This window comes from Cricetulus griseus, assembly GCF_003668045.3.
Source record: "Cricetulus griseus strain 17A/GY chromosome 1 unlocalized genomic scaffold, alternate assembly CriGri-PICRH-1.0 chr1_1, whole genome shotgun sequence".
Lineage (NCBI taxonomy): Eukaryota > Metazoa > Chordata > Mammalia > Rodentia > Cricetidae > Cricetulus > Cricetulus griseus.
In genome coordinates this window covers 180,850,423-180,872,443 of record NW_023276807.1, presented here as the reverse complement: position 1 = coordinate 180,872,443, position 22,021 = coordinate 180,850,423, and the positions used below count along the sequence as shown (strand labels likewise).

General features: G+C 36.8%; 1 protein-coding gene across 1 annotated transcript in view; it reads right to left on the bottom strand.

Moving 5' to 3' along the window:
* Positions 1–22,021, bottom strand: part of Nrg3 (neuregulin 3) — a 1,018,353-nt gene that overhangs the window by 568,587 nt on the left and 427,745 nt on the right. Inside the window, exon 3 of the mRNA XM_027389423.2 lies at positions 12,319–12,448. Coding sequence (XP_027245224.2) covers positions 12,319–12,448 — 130 coding nt within the window. The remainder of the gene's footprint in view (positions 1–12,318; positions 12,449–22,021) is intronic.

The following is a 22,021-nucleotide window of genomic DNA, read 5'->3' as shown; positions in this document are numbered from 1 at the left end:
CATCCTGCAAGGAAACTGTTTAAGAAAGAAGATAAACAACTCAAAACAGCTTCAGGAAATTCCTGAAACTGACTAGATTCATTACCACCCCAACCCCACCAACTCCCAACTCGAGTAAGCAATAGAGAGTGCTGAGGTTCCCTCTCAGACAACCCAAGCTTTGCAGAAACCTCTGAAAGCAGACGGACCAGCTTTCTGCAAGAAGCAGAAACCAGCCAGGTAGGTGAACAGGGATACTATGTAGAAATGGGACTTGTATTCACAAATGGATCATTTTATACATCCAGATAATGTTTTGCTTAGCCCGTGGGGGAAGAGATCAAAGCTACTATTTAATATCATTAAAATAATCATTATTTCTTTCACATACGCTAACCCAGGCAGAATAGAAAGAGCTTTGAGTGCACTGCAAATAAAACCTTGTCAAAGAGAGTAAGGCATGCATGTGACTCTGAATGTGTCTCTAAATTAGCCCAGAAGAACACCCCAAATGGTGGCAACACTGTGACCTTATTTAAAGTCTATGCTTTATCAGCTCATCCTTCCTGACAATTCTTTCCAAGCTGGTGCTTTCTTACTCCTCTTTGTCTATTATTAGCCTCTATTTTATAACTGCAGGAGAAAGCCTTCCTCCAGCAGCAAAGACACCTACTGGTACATAAGCCTTGCTCTCTGGAGCCTGAGAGCTGAACACTCAAGAGTTTCTAATTGATTCTCTGCCCTTCAGGAGCATGGGGTGACTGGGATCAACCTGCTGTCAGAGGACCCCATGCAGGCCAGGCTTAGGGCATGCTCACCTCTGGACATTGTCTTTGTTCTCCACAGTCTCATCTCCAAGCACGCTCTGCCCTAAAGCCTGGGGTTTATTTATTTAATGAAGCCTCCCACTGAAATAATAACTCCTTCCACTGAATTTTAGTATTTGTTGAGGAGAGAAAGAAGTCTTTGAGAAGCTAGAAAACAACCCCATTGTCAGAATCTCATGGGTTTCTTTCCTGGATTCCACTGTATCTTTGTGTTGCTGTGCATGCCAAAACGAGGCTTCCTGACTTTGAACCTGTGTTATTCTCACAGCAGGCTATAACAAGAAAGGAACATTCTTCAGTTGGGAAAATATAGGACATTTTTATTTGAATATGTCAATAATCCCTAAAATAGTATTATTCAATGATGATTAATGGTAATGATAAATATGCCCTTGAATGAATCTGTTCAACTCCTTATTGAGCAAAACAAATCACTGAAAAATATAATACTTATTGTAACTACAATGCCAAGTGATTAATATTCAAAGAAAGTAATTGTATTATACTAGGAAATGATTTTTACAAATGTGTTAAATGTGCAGGTGAAGACTCGATGTTAAAGTTGGATGAATAAAATATTCTTGATTTCATAATGTAACCAGCGTGACACTCAGTCAGAAAGATGAGACTCTAATCTATGCTATACATTCACAATAAAAATAGTTTGAGCAAATAGAATGAGTGATGTTATCCTGCTTCATTCAATCTTTGAGACTTACCTGGTTGTGAAAGAAAATATTTCAGAGAAGCAGTGACTAGTTTTATGAAGAACATGTCATTAAAAAGTAGTTGCTTTAATTTGCATCTAAATAAATTTGACTTTTCTTCCCTCCCACAATTTGAAGCAGATCTTCTCCAATAACTGTTCAACTACCCATGTCTTTGTTGGCAAGCAAGAGCAGACTCCAAAAGGAGAAAGGGCTCTTATCTTGCCAAATTCAAATCCCACTGCTGCCCCATCTTGAAAGCTTCCTGGGCTCCGATGAGCATGGATATCTGATAACTTATATCTGCATCACAGAACCCGTCACACAAAATTTAACTAGAAAAGGCCCATCAAGATCCCTGTTTTATGAATTTTTCTGAGAACATTTATTAATATTTTCCTGCCACTCTTTATTGAGCCTGGAACATTGCATAGGCTTAAGAGGCAATGGCAAAGAGATGGAAAGAGTGCATAAAATCACCATGGATTATTTGGGGGGGGTGTGGGGGGGTGGAGAAAAACACAGAGGATGAGTACATGTTACATAGCCCCTACAGGTAGATAGGTGTGTGTGTGTGTGTGTGTGTGTGTGTGTGTGTGTGTGTGTGTATGCATTTATGCATGAGTATGCATTGTGTGGGCATGCACAAAGATATTATCCAACAATTTAAATTTTATGTCTGCCTATCGTTTAATCATTTCAGGTTTCTGTGCTTTTTGTGTGTAGATATTTTCAATGAAGTAACCTATTTAACTGACTGCTCTGGATAGGATCTCCCTGCTGTCTTAAGCTCAGACTTTGCTGTCCAAGGATGGTGAGAATTTTTCCAACATCTCTGATAACATTAAACTGTGTTGATGCCTCTGGTCCCTAAACTCACAAGGTTTATACAGAGGGCTCCTGTTTGTCCAATTTTCAACAAAAGTTCAGTGCTTTGCATAACAGAGTTTGAATAACTCTGTTATTCAACATAACATAAATAAGGGTGCCCCTGGGCTGATTCTGCTTGACTCCGTATCCATTTTAGTTTCATTTGCATTGTAATTATTGTATGTCTTAGTTAACATGCTATTCATTTTCACTTAGCTTAGATGTTAGCAAAACTACTTTTTATATATGAACAATTTGAAAGTTAAGCAAGACACAGAGATGTATGTCTATAACCCTGGCACAGGCACATGGTAGGCAGTAATGAGAGCTAATTGTAAATTTGAAGTCTAACTAGGCTACATAGTGGGACCATGTTTCCAGAAAACATACAGTAAACTAAGTTTGGGGTCTTAGATAACTATGTGTATGACTACTCAGAATATAATATATAGAAGGGTTTATGGATGTGCTTTAAAGATAGTCCGAGTTAGACATTTCCTTTTCAAACAGTTAGATTTGGAGATTCCCAGGCCTAAATGATTTCAGGGAAGAGGGGTGAGTGGAGAGCCTAAGCTTGAAGACAATGAGGTTAGTACTTGCATGTTGGCTCAAAAGGACAGATACTTTGGTGTACGCATCTTAAAACTCTAAAATTGCCTTTGTACTATCCTTAACATATTTAAAGTGCTTCTTAGGTTGATGGAGAAGAAAAGAAAGCATACACAGGAATGTAGAGCTGTGGGCTATCCTGTGGTAAAGCTTAGACCAACAGGCCTTGCAATGTCATGAGGGAAAAGCATAGAAGGACTTTACAAACTTTCCCATTGTTCCACGATAGAACTCAGAACATGCCAGACATCATTATCTGAGTAGGCTTTATTGTAATATCTGCCTGAGGATCCTGCACAGCAGGTCCTCTGGTGCTACAATCAATGTTTACAGCTGTATAACAGTCTATTGGTAGTTAAAATACTTACAAAACTGCTCTTATTAAAAAAACAGATATCTGACAATATCTGTGATGCACTAGCTGCATTTTACCTAGGACATACATCACTACATGATTATATCTCAGTACAGAGAGATCTTCTAGCATATTGCAGCCCAAGAAGAGTCAGCACCCCCAGGGAAAAGTGGTTGCTTGTCAAGGCCCATGATTGGGTATTATGGAAAATACACCTGCAGGATCTCAGGCAAACCACACAGGAGGTGGGAAAAAAAGAATTGTTCAGCTTAAGGCTTCATATTTTTTTATTTTGTGCAAGAACCATGGAAAGAGAGTTTTCCCTTCCCAATGGGTTGCCTCCCATTTCTCTATTCTTCCATATCTTCTCTTGTGACAACTATGGTGCTTGATTTGAAAAGGTACCCTGAAACACTATCAGTCATTACCATTCTTGTAAATGACAGACAGATGTCAGGTTTCTTCAAATCTGATTATATGACTCAATGTGAAAGGTAGGAATAAGGTTCTTTGTTTGGACAGGTTCTAAGTATCTATAAAAGTGACAAGGGACAAGTCTAATACTGTGTAAACATGGCCAAGCAATTTGGATGACAGTGTGTGCAGCTTACTATTAATATATTATACTCAACTTTCAACTTACGATGCTCAGTCTGTGCTAGCCTTACAATGCTCCTATAGAGCAGGAACATTTCCCGCTCTTAACAGATAAGGAAACCTAGTCACAGAGAAGATGTATTATTTGTTAGTTTTATAAGTTAGAGATGGACACTGACTCCAACAAGTCAGTCCTTATGAGAGTCATTAAAACTGCAAGGAGACATTGTCGACACTATCAGCAAAGAAAGAGAAATCCATATTTTAATTACTTTTGCTAAAGAGAAATAATTTTCAAATATTCATTTTATTTTTCATTATGTATATGCATATGAATATGAATGTGACTGCAGGACTGTCAAAGGCTGGAAGTCAGAGGCTTCAGATAAACCTGGAGATGAAGTGGTTTATCATGTGGTTGTAAGTCATCTGATGTGAGTGCTGGTAGCTGAACTCAGGTCCTCTGTAAGAGCAGTACATGTTCTCAACCAACCTTCTAGTTAAAAAATCCTTTAAAGACACCAGGGAACTATAAAGCTCCTGAATCATTCAGGCTGCTCTAAGGGAAATTGAGTAAGTCACAGGATAGGTAAATTCTAGGCTCTATCAGCTGGAACAGCACTGCATTGATTTTAAGAGTGTTTTAATTAACAGCACCATCATAAGACGTTAGAGACAGACCAAAAATCAATTAGATCATTTTAGATACCACATAGCAACAATGTTTTGCGTTTTCTTCCATTTTACATTTTCCAATCAACAGTTACATACATGATACTCTAAAGATACTGCCAGAAATTGCCATGTCCATCTACATTTCACAGCTGACAAATGAGTCAGCACAGTCCCACACAAGTGAACAGAAACTGATGGGGTTGGAGGAGGATCTGTACACATCTAAAGACTAACTTTAAGCTCACTATGCAAGATAACTAAGAGCAACTCATCCAAAGCAATGTATCATCTTCTGGTGATCTGACATATTCCATGTGCTGGCTGTCACCTGTCTACATGCAACATTGATATATGAAGCATTCCACATGTTTTTTGCATTTGTTCCTTCAGCAGAGCTTCAGATTTGTGTGTGTGTGTGTGTGTGTGTGTGTGTGTGTGTGTGTGTGTGTGTGTGTGTGTGGCTAGGGGTGTAGATGAATGCATCCTCTTTGGTTTTCCTTTCTTTTGCTCACAATGGAAACCATCAATGGCATGTTTGCAGAAAGTAATCTATGCAGCATCACTCACAGGCACACATGTAAACATACACATACACTGATCTAGAACTATCAAGCATTTTACTATGTTTTTAATTTTAATTACTTTATCAGACTTTTGGGGTATGTATTAATCATCAGTGACTAACCTGTGGACTGTTGAACATGCCCAGCCAGTAGACAGCTGAATGAAGCTTTAGCCTTAGCCTGCTCCCCTTGATATGATTTATTTCATATCACATAAACTCACACTAGGAAACAATTTTTAAAAACACAGGCTAATGTCAAAATTTCATGCAACAGAAAAATCAATAATAATGACACTTAAAAGTGCAAGTTCTTCTTTCAGCTGGAGTTGGCAATTAAGTCAGAAAACATTAAAACAAGCTCAGGTCTCAGAACAGTCACCAAATTCTATGTTAATTTACTGATTCTTAGATGTAGTCCTCCTTTTGTACAACATTTAAGTAAGTATCTGAACACACCAAAAGTAGTCAATACGAAGAAGTAAGACTAAAAGAGGCAACCAACTACACGGATGTCCTAGAGTTACAATATCGCATATATTGGGTGTTTGTTTGATATCTGAGTTAATGAGCCTATCTTGACAAACTCCAGCCACAGAGAAGAATTTATTGCATCTTAGCTCATTTCTTCCTGTCAAGAGAAATTAGTAGGCCACCTCTTAATAGCATGGCTATTGAAAACACAAACACACACACACACACACACACACACACACACACACACACACACACACACACACACACATTATACATGGGCCATGACAATCCTTCTCATGAGAATTTCTTGAAAGAACTTGAAAGTTATCCTAAGGTTCTTCACCTTGTTATTAACCCCATTCTGCAATGGCTGTATGGCTAAGTCTGAATTTATAGGCATGTCAGCCTCCAGCCTCTCTTGTCAATACCTTTCAGGGATGTGTGCCAGATCCCCATTTTCAATATGACTTTCTTCAACCACAGGGAATCATTATCCACTGCTCTCAGAGTACTTACTGGAAAACCATTTGATAAAGAGGACCCTTGCTAGCCTGAAGAGCTAATGGACCTACAAAGTGACAGAGCAAAGAACTCACCAGGCTAGGCCTGTAATTTTAGATATTAAAGCACAGAGATATTGTTGCACTTCCCAATCAATCCTCTTAAACATAGGAGCTTTGATTTCAAAGCCTCCTTAGGAAGAATGGGACACACAATGTGGAGCAAGGCCTCCGGGGCTCCCTGCTGCAACCCAGCTGCTGCCTGCCCTCTCCATCCCCACCCAGCACCACACTCCACTGTTGCCCCTGCTTTGTGAGTCCAGCAACGCTTTGGTGCTGCTTGGAGAAGAAGTTTGGGGTGAATCAATTTCTTCTTTTTCTAGAAGTTCCATATTTCAAATGATTCAATCATCTTCAAGTTAATAGATTTCCAAAATGATCATGTTAGGTCAAATTCAGGACAAATGAGATTGTTTCCAAAGTTTGGAAAATCTATTCACTCCCCCACTACCCCCCCAAGAATACTGGTGAAACCTTTAATGACTTTAAATTCAGAAGAGCCACACAGCCTTTGGAAGCAAATTTGGCCTTTGAACACACCAGGCCCATTCAGCTGCCTAACAATCTTCATGGCATTGGTTATTTCCTTCACACAAAAATGAGGTTTATATAGACAGCACTTCCTGCATTTCCTTTCCCTCTCATCTCCATTTCTTTTAAGACATGTCTTTGTTACTAAATCCACAGTTGGGCTCTCAAAACCTGACATAATGCCAGCCAGTAAATTATTAATAAAAAGGAACAGGGCACATTCAAAGAGACCTAACACTGGTTTAATCTGTAAGTGCTTAATTGAAAGTTCTGCTATAAGCCTAGTGATAGTGACATATAATGACATTGACTTAGCAGAGACGGGGAAACTATATGTCTCCACAGGAAGACCAGAAGCAGGAAAAAGTGTCTTAGGCTAAGTATAATATGATGTAAATATATGTACTACACAGAGGCCTTAAAAAACATACAACTTAAAGAAGATAATAATTACAAACATTTCCCTGCTGATATAATTAGCTCCTTTTGGTGATGAGCACACTATAGTATACTCACCTTTATCCTGTGTTCTAGTTTTCACATATAGCATCACAAAATGAGCACTCCAAACCTCCTATAGCATTGGATAGCCAGTCTCTACCAGTGCAGAGTATTTCCAATGTATAGGCATATTTAAACTCAGACCTTACTAGTTTCTTTCTTTTTTCAATTGCAAATAAAAACTTGGTGAACATTCCTGAATATAATTCATAAAATACATTTCTGTAGGCTATGTTCTGAGAAATAGTGACTTTTGAATGCACAGGAACACTTTTTACAAGATGTCTAACAATGTATATGCCATTGGGAAAATTTTAATAATATGCATAAACTGAAAATTTACTTTTAACAGTCCCTAAATATAAGTTAAGCTAAAAATAAAATAATGAATCCTGCTTCCTTTCAAAAAATAAAGAAAAGAAAATTACATTTCTGGAGAGGTCAGGTCCAGTATCTCCTGTGTCTTACCTGAATTCCTCTGAAAGGAAATCATAAATCTCTCTGTTTCTCCACTCTCCTGTTTGGATTTTTTTGAATCTCAACCTCAGGATACTATGTAACATCTCTTACTTGTTAAGATTTTGCAATATTATTTGGTCTCCTTTAGTATTGCTTCTGATATGTTTTTTATATAAAGAACAATGATCAAACAATGACATTTCAAGTATTCATATCCAAGCAATATTATGCTTAATTTTTCTTCCATTATTTATTTTTTTGCTCAAAATGTCTTCACAGTTTCTGACTTAAATAAATTTGTAAGCTTATTTATTTTCTTTAGGCTTCATTAACTTATTTATTAGTTTAAGTTTTGTCATCAATAAAGATAAATTTTTATGTATGAAGTAAGGAAAATATATACTTTGTGTTTGATTTGTCTGAGAACCATTTATTAAGCAATCTGTCCCTCATGATTTTATTACTGACCTTTCTCACTCTTTCCTTATCAAGCACTTCTTTGTTTGGTGTAGTTTTCTTCTTGTTTACCTTTTGAGACTATGTAGACCAGGATGGCCTAGAACTCATGGAAATCCTTCTGCTTTTGACTCTGGAGTGCTGGTATTACATGCATGTGTCACCATACTGGGCTCTCAATGAACACTTTTTTGTTGTTTGATAAAACATTCTTTGAATCTCTAATGAATGCTTTGTTACTAATTCTCTATTAACAATGAAAGAGATCTATGTCAGAGCACAGTTGCTTCTCATGACATGGAAAGATAGATGATGTAGTTTGTTACAACATTGCAACTTTTAAAAAAGGAAGTCAAGAAAACATCATTATAATTGATCTCAGACTTTGTTTTATAGTATTTTGTAACTGAAAATATACTAACAAGTAGATACAGTTATATGCCTTTATATTGCTGTACAAATACACTAAATAGGGCCTTATATTATTTGGAACATTTTACAGTAACTAATACATCATAAAGCTGCCACCAGTGTCATGTCAGTCATTACTTCTGCAAACACATCACAAAGTGCAGGGCCATTTAATTCTTAAATTCATTTCTGTATGTATTTATTCAAAGTATATTGGTGATAGATGTCCAATAAACATTTGCCAAATGAGGGAAGAGTGAGTGAAACAGAGTACTTAAGTAGAGTGCTATAAAAATGGCATAGTATTAATAGCTGCCTCAGAAAGTTTAAGAATGGCTGACACAGGAACAAATGTGTGCCTTTCATTCACAGCAAATCTTGAGAGATGAATAGCCGCCAAGTGTGATGTGTGATATTCACAGCAAGTCCTGGGAGATGAATAGCAGGAATGTATGATGTGTGACTTATTCATACTAGTAAGAGATTTATAGGCTAGTTGTCTATTAACATACTTGAGTTCCAATTCTGAGTATGACTGCTCTTTTGTCATGATTAGCTATGTTGTCACTCTATGTTAAATAATAGGTTGTCTGAACCAAAATATGCAAAAATATGAAGACAGAAGATCCAAGTATTACATAACCTTCTAGTTAAACCACTGGTATTTCTCCAATTTTATGAGATACAAAATTTAGAGTTGCACATGTGTGAAGAAAGATTCCCTTTGTGAACATGAGATCTGTTGTTATGGGCTACACAGGTTTCAATAAATCCCTGTGATGAACTATTAATTTTCAGTGTCTCAGGGTGTGAGTATGCTTGGGGAAAATTATTTTCTGAAGGATCATGTTTGCCTATTTGGCTTTTTGTTTGTTTATTTGCTTTGCTGCCACCTTAGGAGCAACCTTCCCAGGGCTTAGGTGTGTGAGGAAAGCAATCTGTACTGTTTTACAAACAAGAATGAAGTTAGCAGAAAGTCACAGGGTGGTATGTAATCCATTATGACTTGTATCCATAGAAGAAGATGAGATATGGAAACACAGTGAGAAGACAAAGAGAGAGAAGATGTAGCACACAAAGTCAAAAAGCCTCAAAAGAAACAACCCCCAATGTAATCTTGATAACTGGTCTTTAATCTGCCAAACTGGAAGACAACAGATTTCAGTTGTGGCCTGTCAACTATGTGGCCTGTCATTCTTGGCCTTACCAGTCCTAGAAAATTTATACCACATAGAAGATTGGAATTAAGTAATGGACAATAGAATCAGGAAAGATATGGAATAATAGGGAACAAAACTGAAGAAAAAATAGGAAAATCTAAAGTTGCTGGAGAGTGAAGAGAGTAACCAACACAGAGGACTGGACATGATATTTGAATAATGTGTGCTTATGAAAATGAAACATGAATACCAATAATTTGTATAATTAATATGTTTAAAATACAGAAAAATAAAGGGAAGATTAATATACTCACAAACTTAAGGAACTAGTGAGACCATATGTTTGAAAAGGCTTTGAATCACTCTGTCCTTTTCTGTATATTCACTTTTAGAACAGATGACTCATACTGGCACACATTGGTTCGGTTAGATCTGATCCATCTTTGTGGTAAAACACCATCAAAGAAGTTGCCTTCATAGCTGATTCTTCTAATTCATCTCTCCTTCAGTGGAGGAGGAGGTCAGCAATTTTTACTTTTTAATTTACTTTTTAATGCTATTACTATAACAAGTGGGACTAAGTAACTTGTAAAATAAGGAAGTGAGTTTGGGTTATTATTATGGTGACTGGGGACACAGACAAGATGGTGTCAGTATCCCAGTGATATTGCATCACACTGTGTTAGAGAAACAAAGAAGGAACTAGTCATGGATAAAAGGGCACACACATAACCCTATTAAAATATAGGGAGGAAGTTGGATCAATGTTACTCATGGCAGTGTACTCCTTAGGAAACATATTCTCTCTTATTGAATTTGATAATCTTGTGAGGTAATGTTAATCTATTCACAGGAGTGGGAAAACCATGATATCTACCACTAGTTCTTGAAACTTCAAGGTGATCACCTCAATATCAGCGTACTGAGGGTTATACCCCCAGCATACGAATGTCTAGTAACAAACCATGCCACCAATCCTATCACTATTTTCACACCATGACCTAATCCTATGGACTAAGGTAACTTTAACTCTTAGCTGAGTGACTAAAAGACCTTGGACACACACCAGGCTCTGAAAAGGGTGCCCATGTGTTTTTCCTTCTAAGATCTGAGTAACTTAAAAGATACTTGTCAGCATTCCCAGGAAATAACAAATACAGGAAATGTATAGAATGGAACCCTCCATACTTTACCCCTATTTCCCACTCAGGTTTGTAGAGAGTAACAATGAAATGAAAAATGTTTAATTGGGATAAATTCATAAGATAGAGAAGAGAGTAAGTAAGTAAAGAAGAGGGGTATATAATGAAGAGGCTAAACCCCATTAAAGTTTCATGTCCAAGGTAAAGAAACATTGCATACTCTTTGCCCTAACGCAGCGCAGAGAACTCCTAATACCATTGATCTGTCCTTCTGTCCTCAGCAGCCACACATCTTCATGGACTCAGGGTTGTTCATGAACCAAGTCAGATTTGCTGTCATATTCTAATTCCATAACTAAACGATACATTTCTCTAATTCATCACAATAAAACAACATGGGGATAAAGTTTTATAAAGCAATAGAGAGAAAAAAGTCATAATTTCCATGCTATGTAAGTCAGCATAATTAATTTAATAACTGTGTCATATGAGAAGAGTAAATAAAGGAAAAGGAAGGGTTGTGGATACATATAGTCACTGAAGCATGTACAATTGAAAGGAAAAACAAATTACAAGGGTAGTGCTAGAAATAAAAGCATGGTGGGAAATATCTTTTGAATGCTAATTTTATTCTTCTATTGAGTCTTAAAGTGGCCACATCTAGGAGTGCATTGTTTATATCCCCTTGCTTGAATTTCTAGCAGTTATATAACCTGGTGTCTCTGAAAACCAATTAAACACCTTCCTTAATCTACTGGGAATTTCCTTTAAGTGGTTCTCTACCTGGGCTCTAACAGGACAATCATTTCATTTACAACATCTTGCTGGAGAGAAGTTCTTCATCACAGGTGTTTTCAAAAACATGAAATTAATAAGTGCAGCAGAATCATAATAAAATGCAGCTCTCTCGGGACACAGGTGCAGCCTTTGGGGTTTGCTTCACAGTAAACATCAAACTCTGTCTAAAATGAGGAGTTTGTATCTCTTACTAAAATTTTTAAATTTGCAAGGAAGGAAATTTCTGAGGAAAGAATTGTTTCTGAGTGACAGGACACAAGCTTGGGTCTCATGTCATGAATACAGGCTTTGGAGAATAATAATCACTTCCATTACATTGGCAGATACAAAGGAAATCTTCTTTGACTTGTTAGGCAAAACATAATCACATATATCTTTTTATCTATTGTTTCTTCCTCAAATAACAATAAGAAAGGAGCCTCGCTCCTTGTTGTATCAATTTCTTCACTAAAACACTGCTGTATACACACCAGGATATTGTATTGTGAAGGCCTGCCCCCCACCCTCTACCTCTAGTCCTTGTATTGTGAAGGCCTGCCCCCTACCCTCTACCTCTAGTCCTTGTATTGTGAAGGCCTGCCCCCCACCCTCTACCTCTGGTCCTCAATGAGGGTCTTCTCTTTATCTGGTTCAGGGGCTTACCGACAGTGTTTATGGGATCCTGTCAGTGTCTCAATCACAAAGCACTCGCCATCATTGAGACAATAAGCTAGGTCCTTGTCTCTGCAGGGTTTGAAGTGCTCAGATCGTTCAGTGGAATATGTCGTAGTATCTGAAGAGGAGAGAAAAGAGCAAAATAATGTTGACATGTATTATCATACAGATCACTTCTATCATTAGCTGGAGTTGTGAGTCCAGGACTACGCAAAGACAATACTCACGGGGATTGGAGACAGACAGCACCAATCTTTAATCAAAATAACCTGGCTGGAGAAACCCACAGAAACAGCTGACCTGAACAAGGGGTGGCTCATGGACCCCAGACTGATAGTTTGGAAAACACCATAGAACTGTTCCAGACCCCCTGAATGAGAAGGTCAGTTTGGAGGTCTGGACAATCTATGGGGCCACTGGTAGTGGATCAGTATTTAACCATAGCACACACATGGACTTTGGGAGTCCTCTCCACATAGAGGGATACTCTCTCAGCCTAGACACACTGTGGAGGGCCTAGGCCCTGCTCCAAATGATATGACAGACTTTGAAGATCCCCCATGGAAGGCCTCACCCTCCCTGGGAAGCAGAAAGGGGTTGTGATAGGGAGCTAGTGAGGGAAAGGGGGAGGAGGGAGCAAGAGGGAACTGAGATTGACATATAAAAGAAATTTGTTTCTAATTTAAATTTTTTAAAAAGGAAAAAAAACTAATAAAAACAGTTGAATTAACCTACTGTGTTCAGTTTTCTAATAGCCAGTCCTGTATCCTAGGATTCAACTAACCACAGATGAAAAATAATTCAGTAAAAATAACTTGCAACTGAAGAAGCTCATCTCTATTGCCAGCCACCCATGAGTGGAGGTCAGATGATTATTAACGCAAGGAAAGACTGTGCTATATATAGATTACAAAGATATGCTAAATAATATAGCATTGCCTTTACTCAGGGAAAAACGAATGCAGCAGCAACAACAGAAACAAAAAAAAAATAAGGGTTCAAATAGCTAAAGCACTCTCAGCTTTGCAAGGTACTGTATTCATTTCGAAGCACTTTTAACAAAATTAAATTGTAGCTGAGCATGGTAGAGCATGCCTTTAATCCCAGCACTGGGGAGGCAGAGACAGGCAGATCTCTGTGAATTCAAGGCCAGCTGGGTCTACAAAGCTAGTTGCAGAACAGCTGGGCTTTTACACAGAAAGACCTTGACTTGTAAAACTACAAAAATTAAATTGTATCTGTTCAGACTTTTTCTCCTCATCATTATTCCCTGAAAAAGAGACAATGACATCTATTTAAACAACATTTATATTATACTCTACATCATAAGTGTTGTACATGAGTTAATTATATAGGAAGAAGTGCATAGGAGATGTAAACACTATATCAATATAGGTAAGGGCTTGAACATCCAGTCAGAATCCAATTCATACCATGGGACCAGTCTCCCATTGATACCCTCGTACTGCATTTTAACACTGGAGTCATGCTGGGGCAGTGGTTCTCAGCCTTCCTAATGCTGTCGCCATCATGTTGTGGTGACCCCCAACCATAAAATTGCTTCATTGCTCCTTCATAACTATAATTTTGTTACTGTTATCATGAAGTAAATATCTAATATGCAGGATATCTGATAAGCTACCAAAAGGAGTCATGACCTTCAGGTTGAGAAACACTGCTCTAGGGATTAGCCACTCTCACACTTGATTACACATAACAGCAAGAATTGAATGAATGGTTGTTTTTGTTTGTTTGTTTGTTTGTTTTGCTTTTGTTTTTCAAGACAGGGTTTCTCTGTGGCTTTGGATGCTGTCCTGGAACTAGCTCTTGTAGACCAGGTTGGTCTTGAACTCAGAGATCCACCTGCCTCTACCTCCCGAGTGCTGGGATTAAAGGCATGTGCCACCACTGCCCAGCTGAATGAATGGTTGTAAGTCAAGCACAGTACAAAAACTTTTGTTCACTTTACCTTTAACCAACATGCTGTAAGAAGGATTGAAGCAACATGGAATTCATTCCCTTTATCATTGCCAAATGTTGTTAAACATATATATATTATATATATATATATATATATATATATATATATATCCTCACAATATACATCCTCACAGTTGTGTGGAGATGTCAGTTTTGGAGTGCTGTACTACTTACAGCTATAATACTGACAGCTGGTAAATTTTCTTTCATATTCTCATTTCATTATGTAATTAAAATTTCAATGCTACAAATTCTGGAAGACAGTAGCATGTAAAGAATAATCATGGAAAATATTTAATGGCACACATAATTGTGATTTTCAGCATTCCTTTAAACATGTACTTTAAAAATCATAGTTACTTTTAACTTTTTATTAAGCAATACATATGCCTGCATCCCAAAGAGTAAACAAGCCATAAATATATCCTAGAAATAGGATGATTCCACTGCCTCATCTACATATTTTTTTCTAGTTTCAGAGTTTTAAACAACTAAAGCATTAACAGCAATTCCACTAGAAAGCCTAGAAAGTAAATGTTTTTATAAGTAAAAGATGAAGAAATTATCTGGCATTTAATATTGCTAAATTTCCTTTTCATGGTTGTCAGTTAGTCACAATGTTTTGTACTTCATGGTTTCACTCCCAAGCCCACCCACTCTTTAATTCAATGAATTCATAGTGGGAAAGTGCTGAGACATAATCAGAATTAGTACTCAGTAAAATATGGACAATAAATATGACCTCTATGATATCACAAATCAAGCAGTTATCATGAGTGAAAGACAAGAACATTAATGACCTCATTACAACAATACTACTAGTTAATGTGCCTTTAAGAACAAGAAGAAATAGATATGGTGGAATAGTTTTGGTACATTTCAGTATTGGTTGATATTTCAATATGATGACTTCAGAGTCTTCACTCATAAGTTATGCATAGACATTAAAAACAGGATTTTGAAGTCACTTCTGGTTACAATGGGGACTGTTTTCTGTTTTAAGATAACTTCCCATTAAGACTTTCCACAAGACAAAAGTTCTGCTAAACAGATACATTGTGTTTCCTAAATCTTCCCTATGGCAAAGATCTGCAATTTAGGGCAGTGTGTGCTATATAGCCAGACAGAATCTATCTTTTTTTCTATGTGGAATAGTTGATATGCAGGCGCTCCAAGCAGAAAATTCAGTATAAAACATAGCACAGTTGATGGCTTTCCCAACTGCTGAAGTATGCTGTTAATTCATGATCGGCTACTTAACTTCTCCTTTAATTTCTTATTACCCATTGATTGATATTCACTGATCATTTCTCTGAGAACAACTTTCAATTAACATAACCTACAGCAGAAAAAGTAAGATCCTTATTTTTATAATCAGTGGTTTTAACAAGCTACAGACTCAGAGTGCAATACAATAGCAAAGCAATTACAATCAATTAATTTCCATCTGACAATTGCGGTCTCCTGGGGTTCCCATACAATTCCACCAATTACATTGCTGTCACAGTGGGAATCATCTGTCAGCACATTACAGAGGATCAGGGACCCCATTAAGTGGCTCTGAAAAAGACCTGGTTATGAGAAGCTGTGAATACAGTACATGTACTTGAGGAATCTATACCATAGCTTGAAGAATCACAGAATTAATTTCAAATACTAACTGGTTTCCAAATGAGCAGTTTCATTATTTTGTAAAGCTCCATGAGATGGGCCATGAAAGAGTGCTGGATGTGATACTTGTATAAGTAAATCAATAGAAATTATCAGAATGTTTAAAATATCAGCATTTATCCAAGCATTTTTCTGTGATACCTACATTTTACTTCTCACCACAAAGCACAGCACATGGACACAAGTTTATCACATATGACTCATGAAGTCAAAGTCCATTAGTAAAGTAATCATGCCAAAAACATAGATTGACAGGTTTCAAGACTATTCTGCTTTACAAATTTGAAAACCACCTACCTAAGCTTATGTTAAGTAAGTAACATACAGAATACCAAAGTAACCATTACTTAGGCTTTCTAAAATTTATAATCAAATGTAACCTAGTATAAAACAGCAGGCATTGTGGATAATACCCACTAAAATTGATAAATCCTTTTATGAGCATATATACATATCTATCTGTATGTGTTTATTATTTAACATAAATCATTGCAAAACTCATTATATAGAACATAAAATAAAAATCAACTATCATATACCATTCATTATATGTTTTTGTGCCCTAAGTAGCAAAAGAGATGAGATCTATCTTCAGTCTTTTAAAGTTAAATCCTTGAGCTACATCAGAGATAATATACCATATTCTCACCTATAAACTCAGCCAATACATTTGGGACATATTTATGGTTTTTAAAATTGGAGCACCATTAAGATAATCCAATACACTGAGCTGACTATAAAGTGTTCATTATGATTTTGGCATGTATTTAATCATTTTTTAGAAATACATAATTTGATAATTTAAACAAAATTATGCTGTATTTATGAATTTTTCAGTATTTGAATGAATTGGTAAATCAATTCTTCCATGAATCCCATTTTTAACAGCTCTTTCTTAGGGTCATATTCAGTAGAGAATCATTATTAGATACCCCTCTCTCTCTTCCTGTCTATGAATATCATATATGACAAGACTGAATGCTTCTGAAAACAATAGATTCAAGTCCCTTTGACCTCTGATTTTATGGATGGTGTGACAAAGATGTGCACAGAGATGTTTATAGATTGATTTGTATGTTTATGCTTGAACAGTTTTCTATGTTTACGTTGAAACATAGTGAATTTTTTGTCATCAAAAGAAATAAACTCATGGGCTAGATATATGGCTTTGTGGTTAAGAGCATTTGCTACTCTTGCAGAGAACCTGAGTTTGGTTCCCAAAACACACATGGAGACTCACAACTGTCTGTAACTTTAGTATCATGGTCTCCAATACCCTCTTCTTACCTTTCCACGAAGCAGTCATAAATGTAGGCACACACCCATGTGCCTATAATAAACAAATAGAACAAGACAAATTCTTATAAAATACCTGAACAATCAAATATTTAGATGTTTAGACTTGAGAAGCACCTGAAAAACAATTTAAGAGCCAGGTTTGGTGCAAGTCAGTTGTCCCAAACTGCAGCTCTATGGAGTATGAAGGAGGTAGGAAGACAAAATTCAAAGGCAGCCTGGGCAACATAAAGAGACCCACAGCAATGGCAAGAGCAAAAATTACAAAAGCAACTTAAAATTTAGATAAAGTACAAAGAACTTCACAAAAGTAAAGTAAATCTAATTCTATGGGATGGAGTACAATGGTGAAGAAATTAAACAAAACAAAAATTAGGAAAAGATTTTAAGAGAGAGGGTCATGAAGGGCAGAGGAAGGGTGGTGGCTTTAAAAAATGCTTAAAGCCTGGTGACAACAGGCCAAGGGCTCAGGGAGAGAAGGCAGGTTAGTGACTGAGGAACCTAACCACAGGGCCTGTGCAATCATCTGGAATACTTGTCTGTTTCTTGTTCCATGTGGTTTAATGTGTTTTCTTATTTTTATTGGGTTTTAATCTCTCTCCCCAAGGAGGTCACAGAGAGGGTTTTTTTTTTTTCACTTTTGTATTCATTCCACTTCATGTAGCATACATAGTAAGCAATCAGCACAGTAATTAAGCACACTGTAGGAAGCAGTGGTAGTTAATTCATTAAGAGCAAAATGGGAAGGAAATATATGGCTGGAAGACAAAAATCCCTGTGGATTTTTGCAATGAAAGTTAATTTATTAATGACTAAGAAATGGCTCCTTTTCCATTTAAGTATTGAGTTGAATTTGAGTGTCACTTTGGGAGAGTTTCTATGCTCTAAACACAATACTGCATACACTGTGGGAACCCCTATTTCTGTTGCAAGAACAAGAATGTGAAATTGGCAATTACAGATAATAATCACAGTAGACAGTCAAGGATGGAGAGAACTTAGTTCACAATGCTGCTGTTTCTGAGAGCATCCCAAAAGATCAGCACTGGAGCCCTATGCTGAATGTGTGTTATTTAACTGTCAGAGGAAAAGAAATTATAGAAAAAAAGATCACCTACAGAAAAAAGTAACAGGGCAGAGAGAAGAATAAATCTTTCACACTCCTGGTTGGCAAATGACAGTTTCAGCATGAAGTTTTCCACTTCTCTCTGATAGCTCATCACTTGACAGTACTCTAAAAGCAAGTTAAGATTGTAATGAGCAATCCCAATGGTTTAAAATACCTTGAAAGTGAGAAAAATGACTTGCATATGGTCTTTATATCTGGCAACCTCTTCTAGGGCATCAGCGTAAATGAAAACTACTCCATATATTGAAATTCCCTGTTGAATCTTCCACTTGTTTGGCACCCACGAAGAAACACTGGTGTGAGATTGACTTATAAAATATTTAATACAGTGTTGTTTGAAAAGAAAACACACCATTTCTCAGCAGGCAAGATAGATTTGTTTGCCCCTATGGTGAGAGATCATACAATTGACCACTTTGCTAGTGTAGGGAAAACAGGAATGCTGGGTACAACATTTTGAGGTTCAGATGAGTGAAATACTGTTGAGAGGACTGAAGGCTCTTGTTGTATCTTAAAAATGCCCATTCTTACAGCAAATGCAGAATGACTCCCTATTAAATTTGTATGACATGCCTACTACGTTCCACCTGGAAATACTACTTTTAAACTCTGTCGAAGTAGTTGACTATGGTAGGGCATTCCTGTAATCCCAGCATTCCAGGTGCTGAAGCAGATAGATTGTGTATCTGAGGCCAGTCTTAGGCTACACTGGGAGATTCTATCAAAAAATAGGAAGGAAAGAAGAGAGGAGAAAAGAAAAGAAAGTAGGAGAAAGGGGAAGAGAGGGAGGAGAGAATGAAAAGGAGAGATAACTACCTCTGCTCCAGGTTAAATATACCTACATGGGGCATATAATGTTAGGTGGAAGTAAATGTATTTTCTAAATGGAGAATTTATCATAAAATTCAATATTTACCCTTATACTTGTATACCAACATGTATCTATACAAAGTGCTTCCACTTTCACCCGGATGGTAAAATTAGTGACTGTCATTGAAACAAGTGCATTCTGTGTTTGTTCTTAAACACTATTGCCATTCAGTACCAAATCATGGTACTGAAAAGGCACATGCTATGCTCCCACATTTTAATTTTCTCATCTTGTTTTAATCTCTTCACCAGGTTGGCCTTTGTGAGCAGCCTTTCACCAACTTTCATGCTGCATGTATTCTTGACGTCCCTGTCCTCTTTGATTCTTGACAACACTTTCATCTATTCAACAATTAAATTATGGATTACTAAAGACTGGTCTCCAAATCACTTCTAAAGCATACTCAGAATCTTTATTGGTCAATCATCTTTCAAATAACACTGCAGATTGTTGATCTTGATGCTGCTTCTGTCCTCATTTGATGAATGGAGTTTGGGAGCCAGACAGATTGTGACCTTGGCTCCAGGCTTCATTGTTCTTATCTGATAACTTTCAGACTCAGAGAATACAGTTTGACAGGCTTTACAATATTGCTTCCCACTGGCCAGGATTTTATTTCTTTTCTCTCTTCTACTTATTCTCCAGGGCTTTTCTATTCCCGGTGTGGTTTTCAAACCAGAATTATTTGAGTTACCTGCAGGCTACTGTGTTAGACATGGGAACACATAGGATCCATCCAAGACTCACTGCATTAAACAGTGGGGTTGGATTCTGAGTGGCGCATTTTTCATTTCAGATTGTCATGCATTCTGCACTCTGAGCATTAGGTACCCTTGATGACCTTATTTATTATCATCTACAGGTCCATAGTTGACAGTTGTCTACCTTTAGCCCAGGAGTTTCCCATAGTTTCTGTTTATTTAGCAGTCTCCTGCAAAGCACCACAAGAATAATCTATAGAAAAGTGACTGAACCCTTGTCTTTCAAAAGGAAAATATTTCAGGATATGAGATTCCTCTAATTGGACAGCATTAATTTGACTGTCTTTCCAGAATCCTAGGTGAACCCTTCTTTCTATCTTCAAAATGCAGGATAATAATTCAGGTTATTTTTAACTTGTTGTGGCAGATATGATTTAAATTAGAGTTTGATTTTCACAAACATTTTTATGTTTCTTGATTAAAGAGCTTTTCCAGTTTAAATTTATACTATATTAATAAAGAGGATATCAAAGATACTAAATAGTTGACATGGGCATGATAGATATAACTAGAATCAATCAGTGTGTCTGTGAAAATGTAGGGCCCTGTAGCCCACTGTGCTTTCAAGTGTTAACTCTTTTATTTCAGGATTAATGCAGATGACTTCTGGAACTTTGGGAACAGATATCTATGGTGGTATGGCAACAGAAATCACTCAGATAGTTTGAACAGTGTCTACTTAGTAGACAGAATATAATATAATAGCACTCAGCCTGGTTATGTCCACTGGATTTTTCTAGATGTCCCTGTCTCTGCCTATGCTTTTCCTTTTGTCTACAATAAATTTATTCTTCCCCAGACTTAGAAGCATTCATGGCCTTTCCTTTCCTTTTTCTTTTTTCTTTTCTTTTCTTTTTATTCAATTAGTAAATTCAGTTTTAGGATTTGAGGATTTGAGATTATACATTATTGAAGTCCACACAGACTAGCAATGCTTGGAGTAAATTTATTTATCAAATGTAAATATTTCCTTCATTTCAAAAAAAAAAAGAATTAGAGCATGGAACGATCATGCACTATTCTTAGGATTTTGTAGCTTACCAATAAAAACAAAGTTCCACACTTTCTCTTCAGTATTCATAGGATAATTCTACCTGGTATTGAATGTATTTAAGGTATATATATATCTGAGTCTCACCCTGACAAATATGCCCACAGATCTTCTGTAAGTAAATATATCAGCAGTCAGGAAACACTCCATAACTAATTTATCTGTTTTCACTTATCTCCCAACACCCACATTTGAAGAACAGACTAAAACAGTGGTAGGGAGTAGGAGAGGTAGGTGAGTTAAAAAATATAACAGATTTCAGGAAGGGCTATTCATTTTTCATTTCAAATTTTTTTTTCATTCTCTTGTGTCTTAATTTTTTTTCATTCTTTTGTGTCTTAGAATGTGTCTAAACATTGACATCATTCTCTAAAATTTTGCATAAAATGAACATATTTATATTATTTAAAAATATTACTTTTCCTCTGAATAGTCATAACCATTATTTTGAGCGCTCATAAATATGATCTCAGTATGTGGGATATGAAGGGGCACAGATACTGCACTTCACATGGAAGCAGGCCCTCTGACTTTGCTAATTATATCAGTATCACAGAAGTGAGAAAAGTCATGGAGATTTTTCTACAAATTATGGCATGAAGAAAAGCCTTTGAAAGGAGGAGTTTCCAAAGAAACTGTCATGGATACCTTGCAGAATAGTTATTTCAGGTGCATGCAAAAACAAAATAAATAAAACAAGCAAACAAACAAACAAACAAACAAAAAAACAGTTGAAATCATACTAAGGGCCTCTCAATAGGCACCAGTTGCTCAAGTATATGGCCTAATTCCTCAAGCTGTCTTTAATCCATGAGACAGATAGCATATTGCTAGATGCAAACAGAAAATAAAGAAATAGCAACAGAGGCAGCCAAGGAAATGCAAAGACATACTTGACTTGTTAGGATCAAAAGGCATAAAGGCACACAAGA